This window comes from Nyctereutes procyonoides, unplaced genomic scaffold (assembly GCF_905146905.1).
Source record: "Nyctereutes procyonoides isolate TBG_1078 unplaced genomic scaffold, NYPRO_anot_genome, whole genome shotgun sequence".
Lineage (NCBI taxonomy): Eukaryota > Metazoa > Chordata > Mammalia > Carnivora > Canidae > Nyctereutes > Nyctereutes procyonoides.
Genome location: NW_026575142.1, coordinates 27,168,235 through 27,189,331, shown reverse-complemented (window position 1 = coordinate 27,189,331; position 21,097 = coordinate 27,168,235). Strand labels below are relative to the sequence as shown.

General features: G+C 43.0%; 1 protein-coding gene and 1 non-coding gene across 3 annotated transcripts; one reads left to right on the top strand and one right to left on the bottom strand.

The window, feature by feature from the left end:
• Positions 1-2,201: 2,201 nt before the first annotated feature.
• UPP2 (uridine phosphorylase 2) lies at positions 2,202-15,734 on the top strand. Of its 2 annotated transcripts, XM_055307651.1 has the most exons (5): positions 2,202-3,730; positions 3,897-4,017; positions 9,892-10,038; positions 11,474-11,546; positions 14,643-15,734. In XM_055307651.1, exons 1-4 carry the CDS (start codon positions 3,653-3,655, stop codon positions 11,482-11,484), a joined length of 357 nt encoding a protein of 118 aa, XP_055163626.1. In that variant the 5' UTR covers positions 2,202-3,652; the 3' UTR covers positions 11,485-11,546; positions 14,643-15,734. The 2 variants fall into 2 exon arrangements, with proteins under 2 accessions (XP_055163626.1, XP_055163625.1); XM_055307650.1 differs by lacking the exon at positions 11,474-11,546.
• Positions 13,706-13,812, bottom strand: LOC129498987 (U6 spliceosomal RNA). The gene has a single exon (XR_008662256.1). It is a non-coding gene; the product is annotated as a U6 spliceosomal RNA (small nuclear RNA).
• Positions 15,735-21,097: the final 5,363 nt, after the last annotated feature.

Genomic DNA, 21,097 nt, shown 5'->3' with positions numbered 1-21,097 from the left:
CGCTGGGAGGAAGCTCACCAGCAGTCCTTCTGATCCTGTGCCTAATGCTGCCCACACTGGTTAGGCGCCACCAACTGCCTTTTCCTTACTGGATTCCAACCAGTTTCATTTGTACTAAATTCTACAAATACAGCAACAATAAGCAAGCTCAAAAGCAAGGCCAGGAAATTGCTACATGATGTGAAAACTAGTAGTTGCCATTTGTTGGACACTTAGAAGTTACCTGGCTTTGTGCAATGTCCTCTGCCATATTGGATCCCATTTTATCCTTACCAAAACCCCCCAAAGGGTTCTGCGTTTTTCTATCTTGGTGACAATGATCTGAGGCACATGGAGATTATGTACGTAACACTAAGCAAGTCACTAATCAGCGATAGGGTTGGGGTGCAAAGCCAGGATTATCTAACCTCAGAGGGCAGGCCCTGAAACACTACATCCGTTGCCTTCCCCCTCTGACTTGGACCTTCTTTAGACTCTGTGCTCCTCACTGCCTAGCTCAGATTTTCAAGGGGCTTCGCTTCTGGTGCCCTTGTATGGGCTACTTCCCGGGGTCTCTGACATCTGCTACTGCTCGTCTACTCCACTGCTGGCCCGGCCGCCCGTACTGTTAGGCTGCTACCCCCCTCCCTCTGGCCTCCGCCTCACCCATCCCCAAGGCGGGCTGCACCCCAATAGGCCACTGCACATGCAACCACCAGACAGTTTTATCACCACATGTTTATTAGATTCGACACCCTTGACTACAGCACCTATGATAATTTCAGAGACATTAAAATGTGAATAAAACCAAGACAAAAACAAATCATTGGAATTGATGAAATATCATAGTGAGATTTCCAGTCTACAACGATAAGCTTATTTTACGAGAATTTCTTCTGAAGGAGAAGTTGGAAACTCTTGATGTGATTTCTTTAAAGATTTAAGCTAACATAGCACATTTTACAATAAAGACTTATGTTGGGGACTGTGGAATGAGAAGACACATCTAAAACTCACTGCTCTTTTTTTTCCCCCTCATGTTACTTATATTCCACATCCATGGTAAGCATATGGCCTGCTAATGCCCCCAAATGAGCTGTCTGTAGCAACTCAAGATGCTGGCTGGTGTTCACTGTAAACAAAATCACCAGGAAACACCTACCTGAGCAAAATCAACACTTACTTTGATTTGGTGATTATCTTTTTCTTTACTGATTAAGTACATCAAACTTGGAGTCTGGTTGCCTTATTTACAGGTCAGTGACGCAAGTTAGCTAACTCATGAACATGACCCCTAGCATCTCTGGGCACCCACAAGGAAATTACTGAAAAAATAAAATAAAAACATTAAAGTTGAAAGCTGACCCTTGGTGCTTATATCACTTATAAGGTGAAGGTGTTTATTTTTATTCAGTTTGTCTGTGTTGGTGGGAGCCTGGACACAATGAAAGAGTTTGCAGCGTTTATGCTCAAGAGGCTGGGATTGGAGGAAGGTGGAGAGGACCTAAAGGACGTCTGAGCTGGAATGGACAGATGCTGCGTGCCCAGAACCGGTGCTGTGTCCTCCCCCGGCCTAGGTCCTCAGTCACTGCCCTCTGTAGTCCTCACAGGATAGCAGAAAAAGGTGCAAAATCTTGAACACAGAGTTCTTTCTCCTCGCCTGCTTTGTGTTTTCACACATGCAAATTAAGATCCCAGCTGTGGCATTCATTGTTGGAAGAAGTCCTAGGGGCAGGACATGGCTTTGGGGTCACTTTAGTTGAGTTTGTTAGCTACCACTTAGCTATTCAAGTTAGGGGGGACAAACCCCTCAAAGCACACCTCCTCTCTTTAGTTTATTACTGATGAAGCCACCAGCAATTTTCTCTCTTCTCCCCCTTATCCAGCTCTGGGAATGTTGTATTCTGAAACAATAGCTCCATGTTGTCGTGTGTCTGGACGTGGGAGCCCTCCCAAGGGGCCCAGGCCAGGGGGAGGGGTGTCCATGCAGAGGTGTGACACTTCTGAGGAGCTGGTGCCATGCAGGCCCTGCACTGGGGGGAGAGCCCTCATCTGTCAAGCACCTGATGGCACCTGTGATGAACCGATGGTGACTGGGGCGGGAGGCTTGGGCAGCGGAGGTGGGCTCCCCTCTGGGCCAGGAAGACCTCACACCTGCTTTTGGGGCTCAGATGGAAAAATCCATTCATTTAACCATTTGCTCATTCAACTATTACAGAACGTCTGCCTTAGAAGGAAACTGAATATTCTCTGATCTCGGTAGGTTTTGTTTTACTAAACCTGTTTTTGCTTGACTTTTAGACTACGACTGTTTATGCACAGTAAATGGGTAAGAACAATAAAGTGACATTTATATAAATGTGAAACTATCATAGACAAGCAGTAAAGCTTCCGAGTAAGAAATAAAAACAGCACTGGACTGATCTGCTGTCCTGTCTGGGAAAAAGACCTGAAACGTGTGTCATGGCCAGGGCTCAGCCCATTAAAAGCAGCCTCCACTGGGCAGACAGAGGATTTCCAATGGGGACCCCTACTTTAAAAATTCCTTCTCTCCAACAGCTGCTGAGGGTGTGTGTGTGTGTGTGTGTGTGTGTGTGTGTGTGTGTGTGTGAGAGAGAGAGAGAGAGAGACTTTAGCAGGAATACATTAGCCCATTTGTCATTTTATCATCATGTTGCATAATAAGTGATAATCATAAACCTATCAAATATCTGATTTAGAAAGAACCTAATAGATCAAATAATAGTTCATTCTCTTAATTTATAGTTGAGGATAATGAGATTTAGAGAATCTACCCATTAGTGGCAGAGCCAGTGCCAAAGCCCAGGCTTGTTAATCTTGGACATGCAAATTAATACAGGTTTGATTCATGTCTCCAGGAGGCTTACAATGCATTTGGAAGCCAGGACCTGTTCAGTGGGAACCAAAAATGACAACCTAGGGGTTCAAACTTTCCATAGTTTAATACTCTTGATGGCAAGAGAGGGGGAACTCAGCTGAGCACATGATGGTCAGGTTGCAATAGTTTTCCAGATACGTTAATGAAAGAATTAGTGGCAGGTATCACCTCATTGCCAAGATGCTTCTGGTGCTTTTCCACACACACAGTCTTTGTACCCAAGAGGAGAACACCCTGAAGAACACGTTTGACTCTCGATTGTTATGTTAGGCACGAAATAGCCACCGATTCAAAACTCAGCTCCAGCTGCTACCAATTCCAGCACAGAGGATCTTTCTGGAGAGTTATTAGAACATACTGTAACCACCAGGAGTCACTAAATCCTCTTACCTTTGGGGACCCCTATTCTGGTGACATTGATTTTATTGTGGCAAATGCTGAGGAAAATACGGGCTGTGGTCATGAAGTATGGCGACATAGGCTCACTGTGCCCTGAAGGCCCAGGTGTGGGTGTAGGCCACTCCTCTACCCTCCCTCAGCCCACGCTGAGTTAGCAGCAAACGCATGAGCACAACGAAGCGGATTTACTATTCCATTTAGTACGTGGAAGAGGACAAATGACACGACAGCCAAATTTATATTTCCTCGGAATCAAGTCAATCTTGCGAAAGGCTCTTTTCCAAAGGCTCACCGCGAAGAGGCCAGCAGGGGGAGGAGAAATGGCCGAGCCCCGACCCCAGGACGCCTCGCCGTCCCCGTCTTCCGCTCTTGACAATGAGCGAGCTCCGTGGAACGGGCGGGGACACGGCTCTGTCTGGTCGTCACAGATGGACACATCTATCAGCATGTCAGGTAGGCGTCAGTTAGAGCTGACTTACGTTTTCCTCAGCTTTGGCAAAGTCATAATGATCATGTAAATTTATCTGAGGGCTGCTAACTTGTAATGAAGGAAGAAAATATGTCCTGTTCATGTACCAGTTTGCAGGATGTATAATGACTTTCTCTTTTCTCTCGACAGCATGGCCCTGGCAGTCCCTCCACTTCCAGCGTGCTTATGCTCCACGAGCTCATCCAATTAGAGCACCAGGCCTGGTGCTGTGAAGTTACCGCTATCAGAATCGGTACATGGAGGAGAATAGGTGAGACGGGCTGATTTCTATCATTAAATCCAAGTGACTGCTCCAGACAGGGAGCTGCCAAAGTACAGCAGCATGCTCCGGGCCCAGCAGACACCCAGATGGGCTAGAGAGTGTCAGGAGGCTGGGCCTGAGGAAATTTAAAGAAATTTAAATTAAAGAAAACTAAATCTAGTGGAATATTTCCTTTTTGTCTTCCTCCTTTTTTTTTTCCTCCATGGAAACCTGGTGTGAGAGATCACACTGCGTCTTGCCCAGATGGATTTAGGTAGTCTTACGGGGGAGGCTGAAAGAATTGCTAGTGAATATGCATGAGGATAAGTATAAGTTTTGGAGATAAGTATGAGTAAATGTTGAGGCTGAGGAATTTTGTAAGTGACAGAAATAAGTGCTTTGAAGGAAAAATTAATCGCTAAGATTTGCCTTGTTTGTCAGCTAAGGAAGCAGATTTCAGAGCTTTTAGGAAAACGTTGTTTTAGCTCATGTCAGTGACTACAGCCCTTTTCCTGACTGGCTTTTTTCCTCATCAACACACCAGAAGAGATCAGGCTGGACTTTTGGGGAAGGGCCAGGTGAGGTTTCCTAAGGTTTGGCCAGGGCCCCTCCTCCTCCCTTCCTTCTTCCTCAGCTGGTCAGGGGCTGTGCCTCTGCTTCCATCCTGGGTTGACACCAAGTTCTGAGGAAATCTCCTTATTTTCCAATCTTTTCTCCAGGAGTAGACCGTGTGAGGAGGCGATTTTACTATGTCACCAAATTCAAATATAGACAGGACATCCTAAATGAGAAGATCCGGTTGACAGAAGGTTTGGTTGACAGAGTGACTGGATTGCATGGGAATTGTCAGAAAGCCTGTGACTCTGCTCTCAGAATTACACAGTAATTCTGGAGTAAGTTTGGACCTTAGAAAACTTCAGACAAAGACCTAGAGAAGTGATTTGTCCAGTGGCACAGAGCCACAGGTGGCTAAGCCATGCTTCACCAGAAACAGACATGTTCACAAAGATTATGCCCTTTCCACTGCTGTGGTACAGGGCAGTCAAGCCATGGCCCCCACAGGTGGGATAGAGAACATCTGTGGATGGCCATTCAGAAAGAGAAGAACAATGTTAGCAATCACTGTTAAATCAGGCACCCTTCCGGACTGTTGTTCATCCAATGTTACTCCAAATAACCAGTATTATGTAACAGTGCATTTGGAGATGAAATGGGTAATATTGTTATTAAGATTGCTTACAATTTGCGGTTGTGAGATACAAGGATCTTGCATAGCCCACGCCCATGCAATGTACCATCCTTGCCGCTGTGGCTGCCACTTGATATGAGCAAGTGTCCAGCATGAGCAAGGCACTCTGCTGACCACTCAGCTCATGGTCATGGATTCTAGTTCTTTAATTCTGTAACATGACACATCCGGTCCACAGGCAGTACCAGTATCACAATGAACGTCTGTGAATGGTGGGAAATGAAACCATTGTGCTGTTGTGTATACTTTCATTTCGAAGTTTTATCCTCATTAAGAACACTTTACCTATTGATAGGATGCAAATGTTTGTTTTGTTTTAAGCAGCACTGCATTCAGAGATGAAGGAGGTAAAACTCATTCCTTTGCTGATGTTCCCACTCCTGAGATGAGCCAGCGAAACTTGATGAGGATTAAATACCCAATTAAATGGTACTTTGACCTTTGAGTGACTCTGACCAAGACGTAAATGTTCTAACATATCTAAATTTTAGGATGGCATGTGAATAAAATCACTTTTTTAAAAAAAAGATTTTATTTATTCGTGAGAGACACAGAAAGAAGCAGAGACACAGGCACAGGGAGAAGCAGGCTCGCTGTGGGAGCCCGATGCAGGACTCAATCCTGGGATTCCGGGATCACGAGCTGAGCCAAAGGCAGACACTCAATGACTGAGCAACCCAGGCATCTCCTCCCTTTTTTATTTTTTATAAGATAATATCACTTTTGATGCCCACATTTTCAAATTCCTTCTCAATCACTTTCCTGTTTCTAGGATATTATTTATAATTCAAGGAGCCTTTTGTTTTACTTATTTGTTTTACTTATTTTAAAAGTGTCTGACCCACCAAGGCTCTTTCACCGGAGCCCACTGTGGGTCTCTCCCTGCACCTTCTAAATTAATCCCATGTTGATCAATTTTGGAATTCATAAAAACCCAGAAGGTTATGGCTGTGCTCTGTGGCACGGTGAGATAAGCTTCTGTAAAGGGCCAAATAGTAATTATTTTAGGCTTTGCAGATCGTACGATTTCTGTTGCAACATCTCAACTCTCCCATTGTAGTGTGTAAGCAACCAGAGGTAATGTATATGTAAATGAATAAATGTGGCTATGTTGCAATAAAACTTTATTTATAAAGACAGAATTGAATTTGGCCCATGGATTGTAGTTTGCAGATCTCTGCTCTATGGCATCTCTATGGAAGCATTCACTCATCCAACAAATTTTTATTGAGTACCTATAATGTAATAGGCAAAATGCTAGGCTTGCAGGGACAACGGTAAACAGACATTGCTCTTATCTTTATAGAGCTCACATGTTATCCGGGCAATAGACAGACAATGAGTGATTACTAAGGATGATAAATGTTAAGACACAGAGAGTCTAGGGCACTATTGGTATATGGCCCCTTATCCAGGCTCTAAACAGAAATCAGAATGGATCAAAAATTAGATCCAAAGCCAGGCTGGGGAAATATAACATAACCTATCCATGTTGCCTCAACATGGATAATTTTTCCTCCATTTCCCCCATTTTCCCCCCATCTTCCCCCATCATTTTTCCCCCTCCATGGATGCAGATGTTTTGAAAGAAGTGACTTACTTGCACACCTGAAGAATGAGTTGGAGGTAGTCTGATGAAAGACTATGGGGGAGGACAAGAGAGCATTCCAGGCGGGGAGAGTAAGAGTTGGCATAAAACGGTTTCTCAAGTCCCTAAGTCTTGAGTTCCTGAGTTCCATGAACAAGCCAGGCTTCGCAGCAATGGAAGGTCAGCCAGGAGGCCTAATTTACATGAGGTGGGGGTGGGGTGGGGGAATGATGTGACAAGAATCAGAAGGAAGAGAGGATAGAGATGCACAGAAATTATAGTAATCAAGGAGCTGCAGAGAAGATTAAATATCAAGCAGTAACATCACTTTATGAAAGCTACTTGCTGGCAGGCTCATTTGGTTTATTCCTGACCTAATTTACTCAAATTTGAGCCTGAAGGCCGATCCTAATTTGCATGTCCAAGAGTCATGTTTGTCTTGAAATCTAAACCTGATCACATTGTAAATGTGAATCTGGAAAGACAGCAAATGTAAGTGCCTGTTCTGAATGTGATCATTTAATTGCATTTGGAAAAGAAAATAATGTAAAAGATGAAAATAGGGAGAATCATTAGCAACGAGCACTAATTAATGTTGGCAGAATAGATTACATATTGCATGTCAAAAGTAAACTCTAAGTGATATTCTTCCGTAAGCACTTTTAGAATCCCACATTGCAGCACTGCACCGGGTCGGGTGTACCAGCAGATGCGGCCGACTGCTTCCTGGAGCCCCAGTTTGAGTAGGTCACATTGGACAACATCACCACCTGAAGTACTAAGCTTGACAAGGAACCGGCTGAGGAGCGCCTCAGCTGTGGGAATTCCCACTTCCCAGTCCCCATCAGACATGTGATGTGTACCTAGGATTTTTATAAAGGTGACAAGAAGTTATAAACTGAGAGAGGGACAGATAATTGTCAGCAACTCTTTGTTATTCAAAGCCATAATTTATATTAAAAACTCTGCTTTAGAAAGTTAAATAGTTGGGGATTAAAAAAAAAGAACTGAAACAGCCTTTTTAACTTATTAGAGCGTAGGACTGTAAGGACATAATAAGCAGCAGAGAAACATCCATAATGAATTTATATTGAGAGTGGGTTTAATCCTCCAAGAACAAATCAAATACTAAAATACAATTAGCCATGTTAGCAAAATCTTATCTCTGTTTATGCCTTTAACTTAAATTGGTGACTCTGGGAAAAGAGGAAATGCTGATTCTATGTTTCTGCCATTTTGTTTTGCCAAATGTACCTCAGAAAGGATCTGGTACCCAGGGAAGAATGGGGACCCGGAAACAGGGACAATTATTTAATTATTTGGGAGAGGGAGAAATCTAAAGGGATGGGTGGTCTCAGAATTTTTTTTTTTTAATTTCTCAACCATGAAGGGTCCCCAAATCAGGTTTAGGGACAAACTGAAGGTGATTGCCAAGTAGTAGCTCTTGCTACTACTTGGTGGAGAAGGGGCCAGGGGAAAACATGCTCAGAGGCAGGCCTTGCTCATTCCCGAAGAAAGAACCTAAGCAAGATTGCTACTATTCCTTAAAGGGCCTTCTAGAAATTGTGTGGTGGTGTTGTGTTTGTGTATGTTCATCAAACTATCTCATTTTAAATTATGTTTCTTTTCTTTTCCCTTGGATCAAACTTAGGGTATGATATTGAATTTTTAAAAAATTATGTGTGGAGACAGGTTATACTATCTGTAAATGTTACTTCAGATTAGTAGAAGTGGTGTCAGTATGTATGTGTCATAAAACAGGAGGCATGTTGTGTCTGATAGGGTGGAGACTCTGTCATAGGCCCGTGGCCCCTTTGTGGGGAGGGTCATCGATAGGTTTCAGCCAGAGCCTGTAAATGGCAGCCTGTTGGAGCTGATGTTTTCTTCGGCGTGCGCGGGTATTTTTTTTTAAATGTGAATTATTTTGCCAACATTGAACATTTCTGGAGGTTTCGCATGAAAGTCCAGACTTTTGGCTTCTTGAGATAACATAACATAAAAAATATAAAATAATCTATGCATGGCAGCCCTGGCAAGCCCCAGCCCAGAGCCAGGATCCATTTGCTGAACGTGAGGCAAGGCTGATCCATTCAGACCACGCAGACCTCATCGATGTTACCTGCTTGGCTTCTGGGACATCAGGGTTTGAATTGGCTCAAGTAACACCGTAGTAGAGGTGTTGGCAGACAGCAGGGAGGAGGGAGAAACAAGGAGAAGCAGACAGCCCGGGTGGAAGTAGTGTGTAAGAGGAATGGAATGGGAGGAAAAAAGGAGAAAGGAAGCCAAGATGGAGGCTGTGTGAATAATGGATGGTGACAGAGTGTATCGGCCTCCCTGCTTCAATTCCCCCCTTAATCGGAACAGTACACACACGGTGGAGGAGGCACAATAGCATCAGGCTTTTCCAATTCCTTCTGGCTTCACTAGTTGGCACAGGTGAAATTAAGTGCTAAATGAACACTGAGAGCAGCCTAGAAGGGAAAAAGGGATCACAGAAGGGTGGCATGCTGCCTGAGACATGTGGGGCCGGGAAGAAGGTGGATGAGTGTTGGTCGTATACAGCTAGCACCGTCCTAATGGACATAGGGAACTACAATGTCCACCCCCCCCCCTCCTGATCCGCAAGTAGCTTCAGGAGACTTGAAGCTGCCTGCTGCTTCTCCACCAGCGCCCGTCCCTGAACCATCACCTAGTCACGAAAGCAACCTGAGATTTTCCTCAAAGGGTAGATCTCCTAGCAATCCTCGAGGTTATGCTGTCCCAGTCCAGTGCCAGCTGCTGTGGCCACTCAAGGATTACTTGCCCCAGAGCTGGAGTGCTCAACACCATGGAGACTCCTCTCTACAAGAGACTCTTGAGCCAGGCACAGCCTTGCCCCAGGTCCCTTGATAGGATAAACCCAGCCATCTGAATCGTCCTATCAGGAGCGCAGACCCAAGCATTAGAGGTAGCCATAGAGCGCTTGGGTCCCCAATAAGCCCTTTAGTGATACTACTGTCACGCTGGTAGGACGTCAAGTTGCTACATGTTCTCCATTCTCTTTCAGGCCCGGGTCGACTAGATGGAACACTGTGGTCCTCTTCCAGAGAAGAAAAGTTACAGCGCTTGAAGAGAGCATATAAAGCCAGTGTTAGAAATACTGAAATGGAATCAACAGTGTTTGTGGCTGAGTGTAGATTTTGTGGTCTAAAAGGTAAGCTATTCATGAACACCTCAGGTCCAATTCTTTTTCATGCAGTTATTTTCACTTTATAGGAGAAGAAAAAAGAATCCAACCATATATTACTTGGGGCTGAAGGCATGCCTTGTGATTGTTTATAATATGATAATGTCTTGTGGGAGGGCAGGACATTATTCTCACTATGAGATGAGAAAACCAAGCCTCAAGAGTCAAAAGTGAGTTGCCCAAAGTCATGAAGGTTATGTAGTCAAGACTTGACAGCAAGTTCCACTTTTTTGATCCTGGCAGTGGCTGCTATTTTCTGTTACAATTCAATTTATCAAGATATGAAGCAAAATATTCCTAAGACAGTTTATCAAAGGACAAAACATTAGTGGAGTAGTATGTTTTTAAAGTTAATTTACATGCATTTTTGCTTTTCCCAGCTTTTTATTTTGAAAAATTTTCAGAATTCAGAAAAATTTAAAAATACCTGTGTGCACTTTACCAAGATAAAACAATTTTTAATATTTTGCCACATTTATGAATGCTTCCTAAATATTTATACACACCTATTATATGTATATATATTTATACTGGCATGTGTAAATTTAAGTATTTACATCTATTTGCTCTTTTTCCTGATTCATTTATAAATGAATTGCAAACATGCCACTTAACTCTTGTACCTCAGCATCATTTCCTTTTTTTTTTTTTTTTAAAGATTTTATTTTTATTTACTCATGAGAGAGAGAGAGAGAGAGAGAGAGAGGCAGAGGGAGAAGCAGGCTCCATGCAGGGAGCCTGACGTGGGACTCGATCCCGGGTTTCCAGGATCAGGCCCTTGGCTGAAGGTGGCGCTAAACTGCTGAGCCCCCCCGGGGCTGCCCCTCAGCATCATTTCCTAAGGATAAAGATACTCTCCTAATAACCAAAATACCATTATCAAACCAAAAACAAAACAAAAGAAACTAAGGAAAGTAAAAACAGCTTCATAACATCACTTAATACCTATTCTATATTTAAATTTCCCTAGTTTTCCTAAAGTACCTTTTATAGATTTTTTTCTTACGCAACATCAAAATAATGTCATACATTATATTACTTGGCTGTTATATCTCTGTACTTTGTACATCTAGAATAGTCCCTCTACTTTTTTTTTTCCTATGACAATGGATTTTTTTTATTTTTTTTATTTACGATAGTCATACAGAGAGAGAGAGAGGCAGAGACACAGGCAGAGGGAGAAGCAGGCTCCATGCACCGGGAGCCTGACATGGGATTCGATCCCGGGTCTCCAGGATCGCGCCCTGGGCCAAAGGCAGGCACCAAACCGCTGCGCCACCCAGGGATCCCTGGATTTTTTTTTTTTTTTTAAAGAGTCAAGGCTCTTATCTTGTTGAATATACCATGTTCTATATTTGTCTGTGTGTTTCATCAGAGGTTCACTTGTTCATCTATACTGCAGATTTCCTGTAAGTGGAAGTGAAGTCCAGTGGCCTCCCTCAATCAGCTACAAGTCAAGAATACTTTATGGCAATGTAAGCTTTTGATCGCACTGCCTCAGGGAGATGTAACATGAAGATGTCTCACTATTAGTAATTTAAAATTGGATTACATGGTTTAAGGGGTAACTGCTATTGTTTTCCACCGAAAAGTTAAAATTTTCCCTTTGCCTGGAATAAATAATCTCTGCAGGACATTTTGGCACTGCGTCAACACCGTGTAACCCAACCATCTTTTACCAATTATTTTAGCATGGGCTGCAAAATGGCTATTTTTAATTTTTAATTTTATTATTTTATTTTATTTTTTTTTAAATGGCGATTTTTAATTCCATCATTCCCCCTATGTTTAATATCTGGCATTCTTAAGAAAAGTTTTTCTTTCTCACACTTCTCTTTCTTTTGGTAGTGGGGGGTGTAGTTATTTATGGCTTTCTGGATTTTGTTCAAATCAATGTGTTGTAAAGGGTTTCTGTCATTGTTTTTGATACTCAAATTATCCCAGTATTGACCAGGAAGAGCTCCTTCTAGTGTACTCTGTTGTCCTTTTGACATAATCCTTTCAACTCTTGAGAATTTTCTTGCTTTCAAACACAACAGGATTCTCAGGCACAGCTTGCACTTTCCTTGCCTCGGGTCTGGAATGAGCCATTTCTCCAAGAAGCTCTAGTTCCTTTTGGTGGAGAATGGTAACAAGAAATCAAATATGGGTGTGCCATGCATTTTAATTTTTGGTGAAATTATTCCAATAGATTTATCTCAATTATTATCTTCTTAAATAAAGGAATTTCTTTTTAAATTAATTTATTCATTTTAGAGAGAGAGAGAGAGAGAGAGAGGACACACCCATGAGGGAGGGGTTGGGGAAGAGGGAGAGAGACAATCTCAAGCAGACTCCCCATCGAGTACAGAACCCAATGCTGAGGGATCCCTGGGTGGTGCAGCGGTTTGGCGCTTGCCTTTGGCCCAGGGCGCGATCTTGGAGACCCGGGATCGAATCTCACGTCAGGCTCCCGGTGCATGGAGCCTGTTTCTCCCTCTGCCTGTGTCTCTGCCTCTCTCTCTCTCTCTCTGTATGACTATCGTAAATAAATAAATTAATTAAAAAAAAAAAAGAACCCAATGCTGGGCTTGATCCTAGGACCCTAAGATCATGATCTGAGGCCAAAGTCAAGAGTCAGACACTCAACCAGCTGAAACACCCAGGCCCCAAGAAGGACTTTCTTTTGTGCATCAAATAGTGGTGCCCATGTGCCTCTGTGGTGTCTAATGAGGGAGACAAACAACAGCAAAGAGTAATGTGTAGTAACAGTAATATGTTGGATGCTGAAGAGTGCTATGGCAAAAATTGCAGCAGGGAGAGGGAACATGGACAAACAAGTTGGGAAGGAAAACCATAATTTTAAATTGCATGGTCAGGGAAGGGTGCATGGAGAAGGTACTATTCAGGACAATGGCACATGGATATCTGGGGAAGAGCCTGGGACATGCAGATCAAAGGCTGCCAGGCAGGAGCACACAAGCTATGTTATAGGAACAAGGCCAGTGTGACTGGAGGAGAGAGAGAGCAGTGCAGAGTGGGAGGAGCTAGTGGGTGCAGATTGTGTGGTCACTGTGAGAACTGTGACTTTCACTCTGAGGGACATGGGCAGCCATTGGAGGGCTGTGAATAGAGTAGTGACCAGGTCTGACTTGCATTTTAACAGGAGCACACTGACTGCTGACATGGAGAAAGCCTACTGGGGGGTTCGAAGCAGAGGCAGGGAGAGGGGTAGGAGGGTAGAAGAGTGGCCCAGGGGGAGACGATGGACCAGGGTGATAGTAGTGGAGGGAGTAAGAAGTAGTCAGATGCAAGGTACATTTTGAAGGCATATCCAACAAGATTTGTTGATAGTTTGATGTGGATTTTTGAAAGAAGACAAGAGTTAAGAATAACTTAGGGTTTGGTCCTGAACAACGAGAAGGATGAAGTTAACATAATTGGATTGGAGAAAATTAGGGTTAGTAGACATCAAACGGAGGCTAAGTAAGCAGGTGGACTTATGAACCTAGAGTTTAGATGAGAAGTTTGGGCTGGAGAAGCAAAATGTAAGTTAACAACATACAAATAGCATTTATTTTATTTTATTTTAATTCAATTTGCCAACACATAGCATAACACTCAGTGCTCATCTCATCGTACACCCTCCTTAATGAAAAATATGGAGTGTTTCATGAATTTGCGTGTCATCCTTACGCAGGGGCCATGCTAATCTCCTCTGTATTGTTCTAATTTTAGTACATGTGCTGCCGAAGAGAGCACTATATGTGGCATTTAAAGCCATGCAGTGGGGACACCTGGGTGGCTCAGCAGTTGAACATCTGCCTTTGACTCAGGGTATGATCCTGGGGTCCAGGATCGAGTCCCACATCTGGCTCCTGCATGGAGCCTGCTTCTCCCTCTGCCTGTGTCTCTGCCTCTCTCTCTCTCTCTCTCTGTCTCTCATGAATAAATAAATAAAATCTTAAAAAAAATAAAGGCATGCAGTGGATGAGATAACAAAGCAAATAAGTCTAGAAGCAGATGAGAAAAAGTCTTTGGTTAGATCTGAAAGCTAGGGGAGGTGAGGGAGATCCAGCCAGGACCAAGGAGGAGGGACCAGTGGGATGGGCAGTACACCTGGAGAGTCTAGTGTCCTGGTCCCCAGAAACCTCCAAAGAAGTCAATAATTACAGCATGTTAATGTGTCTTTTAAACACAGGTAGAATTTTAATTCCAATATTTGACCTTATAGTCAATCAGCTTCAATATATAAAACCACAAACAAAATATATGGGGTAACATTTCTAAAAAGACATTTTAGAAAGAAGTTATAGTTCCTAAGAGATTAATTGCAAAACCACTCCCATCTCTCAGAATACAGCACATGCAGATCCCCGCAGTATGTGGGGGACGAGTGCAAATGCACCGCACCCTCTTTAGAAGGTCAGCAGTAACGCCCTTTTGTCTCCACAAGCTAGTGAGGGTAAGAGCCACAGGCGGGGGCCAGACGACCAGGAAACCACTCTGGCTTCACATGAAGGTGATGATGGTTAATGGCTTCACTTATACATAACTTTTTTTCTTAAATATTTTACTTATTCATCCCCAAGACGCACAGAGAGAGGCAGAGACACAGGCAGAGGGAGAAGCAGGCTCCCGCGGGACTCGATCCCTGGACCTGGGTAACACGGCCGGAGCCCAAGGCAGACGCCCATCCACTGAGGCACCCAGGCGCCCCCCATACATGACTTTTTATGTAAACAAGGGTCTCTAGGAGCCATTGTACTACCTCAAAGGAGTGACTCACTGAATTTGGACTGATGCGAAGTCGATCTTCCTGCATCCCCCTGGGACAAGGAGGACAACCTTGTGTCCACGTGGATGGCCGCTTCCTATCTCTGTGATGAGCATCAGCTCTCACCACAAATCTCACTTCACCAGGAAGACTTCCTTGTATGATGACCTCGACTCATCCACTGTACTTCATTTCCCTGCAGCACATTGACCACACTATAAATTAGATTTCTGGTTTCTTTACGTATTAACATATATATTATTTTACAGATATTAATGAGTGGAGGTACACACTGAGCATCTCTCTCCATTAGCACTGTAAGCACCGTAAGAACAGAGACCTTGTTTGTGGTTTTCTTGCTGTTCCTCCAGCACTGAGGCTAGGACCTGCCATAGGGGCGGTCCAGACGTATTTGCCACATCAATAAATGAATGAATGAAAGCAATGGCCATTAACTCTCATTTACCATGAAAAATGGCTACAGCAAATTTCTCTGGTTCTCTCATTCCCCGGCCCCACTAATGGCTTGGAATTCCTAAAGGCCCTTAGAGCATCTCGAACTGTCCAAATGGGAAAAGGTAAAGCCTTAGAGGCAGGCCTTCCTTCACTGTGAGGCTCAGGCCCTACCTCTGCTGGATCTCCAGCCCCTGGACCCTTTTGTGCAATAGGTGTACAATAGGTGTGCAAGCTCCTGGAAGTGTGGCCACAGACACCCGGACGTCGCTGTTGTTATGCTGATCTCGTTATCCTGAAAAAGAACAGCGGAAATCCAATGTTGCTTTAACAAAGATTACAGCAAAGGGAAATAGTGGCATTCACAGAATTGTTCTCCACTGGAAGGCTAAACCTTCAGAATAATGTAAATCCACTGTACAATGCGGCATGAATGAATTCATTTATGGTTCTGTAATCTGCATACATCTGTCCCTCCCTTAAAGCAGAATGTACTTTAATTAAAGCTCTAACACTCTGATTAAAGATGATAATCCTTTTGCACTGTGAACTTGTGATAAGTATGTTCAATTTGTATCCATTTAAAAGACAGTTGCTGCCTTTTGACCCACGCTTGCTTGCATGGCTGTCTGTGAAACCTAATATTTATCTAAGATTAAGTTCTGCTTAAATCCTCTTCTCTGTCTTTAGCTGTTTGCAGCACTCACAGTGTGGGTTTTTTTGGTTTTTGTGGGTTTTTTTGGGGTGGGGGTAAAGGAAGAAACCAGTGTTATTTCTTTTGACAGATGCTGGTAACTTTGGGGATATAGTCGATCTTCATAAAATTATTTTATTACAATTCAATGAAAAGGAGCAGAATCTTGATTTTAACTCAATTTTAGATTCTGCTGGTCCCAGCCATGAAGGATAGTGGGCTCTGGGAACTGCACAGAGATCACTGATAAAGTAGATATTACAGCGATTAAAGATTACATCTGGTCTAGAGCTGGAACACATTTCTTAACTGCAAAATGGAGAAAAACAGGGTTTTAAAATATTATTACACAAAGTATGAGGCAACCAATTGCAGTTCTCTTCACCCTCCCAAGAGACAAACTGTGGCTCAGAGAGGTTCAATAACTTTCCCAGTTCTCCCAGTTAACAAGCAGCTGAGCTGGGATTGGAACCCAGCTCTGATTCGAGACCCTTTTGCTCCACACTCTGCTACGTCATCCCAGCAGCTCCCCATGGATACAGAAGGTTCATAGTCTGTTCAGAACAGCAACGACAACAAAAATGCAAATTTCCCTATTTTAAAGGCTGTGAGCAGATAGCTGTTCTACTTTGCCAAGAAAATCAGTCAGTGTATCCAGGAAATTAGGCATCAATGGCAGGTAAATCATTTATTACTTTTACAAAAACTAGATTTTTAAAAATTGCTTCTGTGTTGGTTTTTACATACTTTTAATCAATGTGAGCCTCTATAGTTTTATTTAATTTATTCTAGTTCTCCTCTCCTACCCTCTATCCAAACTGCCCCCCTCCCACCATACCAATACATTCGCGTATAAGGGGATCATTTAGGGTCAATGACTCAACCATTTGCCTGGTTGGTATTGCTTGAGACCTGTTTTGCCCTCACTGTGACCCCAGCGAGTATTCCTGGGTGTCCCTCCTGGAGTCTCCCACCTGCAGCACATCAGGTGCCATCCTCTACCCATCCTGATGCCTCTGTAGTTGGGGGTCCAGCATCCAGCAGACACTCAAATACTCAAGGCTGCAGGTGGACCTCTTGGAGATGACAGCATGGTCCTCACAGTGACAAGATGATGGGAAGCACATAAGCTGAGGGTGTAGACTTGGGACACGCCTCTGAGATCCAACTTGCTCCCTTCTCAGAGGGTGAAATGAGGCAACCTGCCTAAGGAAACCGCTAGACAGAGAAGGACAGATGGACGAGAACCGAGATTTCCTGTCTCCTGATCTCCACTCTCTCCACTATTCCATAAGGTGTAAAAGAATAACATTTATCTATTAACAGGTTGCTTATATTCTTTTTTTTTTTGAATAGGTATTAGTGGTAGCTTTCTTTTTAAAAAAATATTTTATTTATTTATTCATGAGAGACACACACAGAGAGAGAGGCAGAGACACAGGCAGAGGGAGAAGCAGGCTCCTTGTGGGACTCAGGTTCCCTGATGTGGGACTGGATCCCGGATCCCGGGATCACGGCCTGAGCCGAAGGCAGATAGATGCTCAACCCCTGAGCCACCCAGGCGTCCCATCAGCAGCTTTCAATAAAGGATGAATGTTTAATGTAATTTAAGCAAAGGTAAAGAGAATTGAGGCATATATTTAAGGAAGTAGGTGAGCAGTTCTCAGTATGAAAGAGGCCACAAGGGAATACAGTACTAAATCTAAATACTTAGATTTAGATCTGAGTTTCCTGGAGGCCAAGTTGAAAATGGAAAGACTCTGGGTTATACAGCACTCATCATCTAATAAAAGAAATATTCAAGGTTTATCATAAAAGCTTCATCCAAATGTTAACCTTGAGTGAAGTTGTCAGCTATATTACAAGAGATAGTGTCTTCAAGAAACACTTTTATAAATGATATGGGGCAATTCTTGATAGAATTCATTCTAAGTCTTGGTTCTGTCTAAAATCAGCATTTCTTTGGGAACCTAAAGCACTAGGGTTCAGATATGTTGTTGTAACTTGATTTGATTCAGGATAAAGTTTAAAGCCTTAAAAGCAAATGTGCTCAAATATCAATGTGAAAATAATTTACTGGTAAGGTTTTCTTTTTTAATGATATAAATCTATATTTTATTTTATTTATTTTTTTAAGGACAATGATGACCATTTTTAATGATTCTTATTTAAAACATTGCTGATCCCCTCATGTTTGCTCCTCCAGATTGAAGGAAACTTTGTCTCTAGAGAGATCTATAACTTACAGAACTTTTATGAAATGTTGTTTTGTAAACAAATTAAAATATTTATCTTTTCTCCCTACCTGTAACCGTCCAGAGTCCAGAAACTCTCAGTGAGTATTCTTTCTTTTATAGCAATTGTAAATCATCTGTGTAGGTTGGGTGGGAATCTGTTCTCATTGTAACCAGATACCATTGGAAGGATTGGTGCATATTATTTCTTTTTTTTCTTTTCTAATGTAGACTCACTGCCCTCTCTCACCCTCATCCTTCATTGTCTAGGCCTAAGAATCTGTATTATTAACAAGCACTGGGGGCACCTGGGTGGCTCAGTTGGTTAAACCTCTTACTCTTGGTTTCAGCTCAGGTCATGATCTCAGGGTCATGAGATTGGCCCCTGTGTTGGGCTCTGCGCTCAGCATGGAGTCTGCTTGAGATTTTCTGCCTCCGCCTCTCCCTCTCCCTCTGCCCCTCCTCCTGCTCACACTCAATCTCTCTCTCTAAAAAAGCAAATTAATAAAATCTTTAAAAATACAAAAAACAAAAAATAAGCTCTGGTTCTGATCCAGATGGCCAGGGGGGCACATTTGAAGAAATACCAATCTAGAAGAAAATTATTCCTATGTTCCTTAGCTTTGATCCGCCTCTTTGAATATAAATTTTCCCCACTTGGTTTTGATTAGCAGCCAATAGCCTGAAATTGATGTTTCAGGGAAGACAGAGGAAACGCATAGGCTCTGGGTTGTTGAGCCTCCTATGCTTTGTATTCCAGGCATACACGAAGTAAAGATGGGGTCTGCTTAATGAACTCAAAGCTTGAGGAGTGAAGGGGGCCATGAAAAAGGCTGAGGTAAGTGAAAGAAGAGCAGTCATAAGGGCCAGCCTGGAAACTCCAAAGCTGATCTTTGCTGCTTTGCTATTTTCCAAGGCCCAGTCGTGCCTGGCTTTTGCAGTGCACAGGGCAATCTGTGCCTCACCTCGCTGTCTCTGCCTATGGTTTATGCAAAACTCTTCTGGGAAGTCCACTCTGAATCAGAGAGGTAGGGCTAAAGTCGGGGTCCACTGGGGTCTGCAGATTCCTAAGGATTCATGGTGGATTTCAGGGGCCCTGAACTCCCTGAAATCATACATGGATATTTTGTGTGTATGTGTATATGTGTATTTTTGTGAAAAGAGTTTCCAGTTACAACTTTCATCAGATGCTCAAAGGGATTAGAAAGGATCCCAAAGAATGGAGAATCGCTGCAAATTCCTGGTGCAGCAGAGGGTGTATCGAGCTCCATGTTCACGTTGGTGTGTTCCATCATGCTGCAGCCTCAGGTCAGTTAGCTGACAACCTCCTTGATGACAGCTAGGTCACCACATCTCTCTATATAGGAGCCACTCTCCCTGCCCAATCTGAGGATTATGGTAGCAAAGCTGTCAGCCTTAATTTTGACAAATTGTTTTGGGTAATTAGTCCCTTTTAATTGCTCACGGAAATAGTAATTTTAGGTGACAAGATTATTATATGCTGCTTGTTAATGGGTCCTCCAGGGTCAAGAAAACACCTCTGGGATTGCTATGACCTGTTCTCTTCCATCTTTGGCATTGCCCCTTGAAATCACCAGAAAAAGACATTTAGTAAAGTCAGTTCCCATTCTGTGAAAGGTACAGAGCACGAGTTTCCTTTTATCCATTTGCCAAGTGAAGGATTAGAGAAGGACTTTCAACTTTTCCCTGCTACTCACTGCCAGCCCACGCCAGGCTTCACAGACTAGCTGATCATTAACTCGAAGGGCTGAGGAAGTTTCTGGCCCTTCTCTTTGCTTATTTACCCATTCAACCAAGTTGCTTTACAAGCGAGTGAGTTTTAAATAAATAGAGTCCTAGGTGATAAAATATTTGGCTCTCAGCTCAAGTTGAGTATTTTCATTGCTTTTCACTTCACTGAACAGGAGGGTCGGTCTGACCAGTAGGTCAGGGCAGATCCAGGTAATGGCTCACCATGGGCCTGCTCAGGGGAGCAGTGGATGGAAGGCAGAGAACTCTTCTTGGCACTTTAGGAGGCTGGGAATTGACTGCCTGTTTACTAACTGTGTCATTCTGGGCCAGTTGTTTGACCTCCTTAAGCCCTCATTTCATCATCTGTCAAAGGGGATAAAAATAATAGCTAGCTCATAGTTCAACCGTAAGGACTAAATGATATCATAAATACCCAGCATATAACACGAACAGAAGCAAACAAAAAAGATAGCATCTATTATCATTACAGTCCATTTCTCCTTCCCAAATCCAGATCTTATTAAGAAGTCTGAATTAGTGGGGAAGTAAAAAAAAAAAAATATTACATTCATACCCAACTTGATCTCCATGTCTTCCAAGCTTGTTAAGGTAGGCACACCTAATCCCATGTATACTGAAATGTATAACGATCTAAAATGATGCAGATGAAGGGGCACCTGGCTGGCTTAGCTGGTGAGCATGTGACTCTTGATCTTGAGATCATGAGTTCAAGCCCCAAGGTGGGCATAGAGCTTACTTACAAAAAATAAAATGATGCATATGAAGATAGAAATTACCACATTGCTATCTATTCAAGGCAGTTAACACGGATTTCAGTGTGTGTAACCACGTTCCCTGAAATCAAATATTTCTTGTGAAACTGACAATAAAGAATTTACAGAGGACCCAATTTTTCTCTCTGGTTTTTCTTGATGGAAAAAACCCAAAGACACTACCTTCATGATGACTTTTCTTTTTTTAAAGATTTTATTTATTTATTCATGAAATACACAGAGGAGAGAGAGAGGCAGAGACACAGGCAGAGGGAGAAGCAGGCTCCATGCAGGGAGCCCGACGTGGGACTCGATCCTGAGACTCCAGGATCACGTCCTGGGCCGAAGGCAGGCACTAAACCGC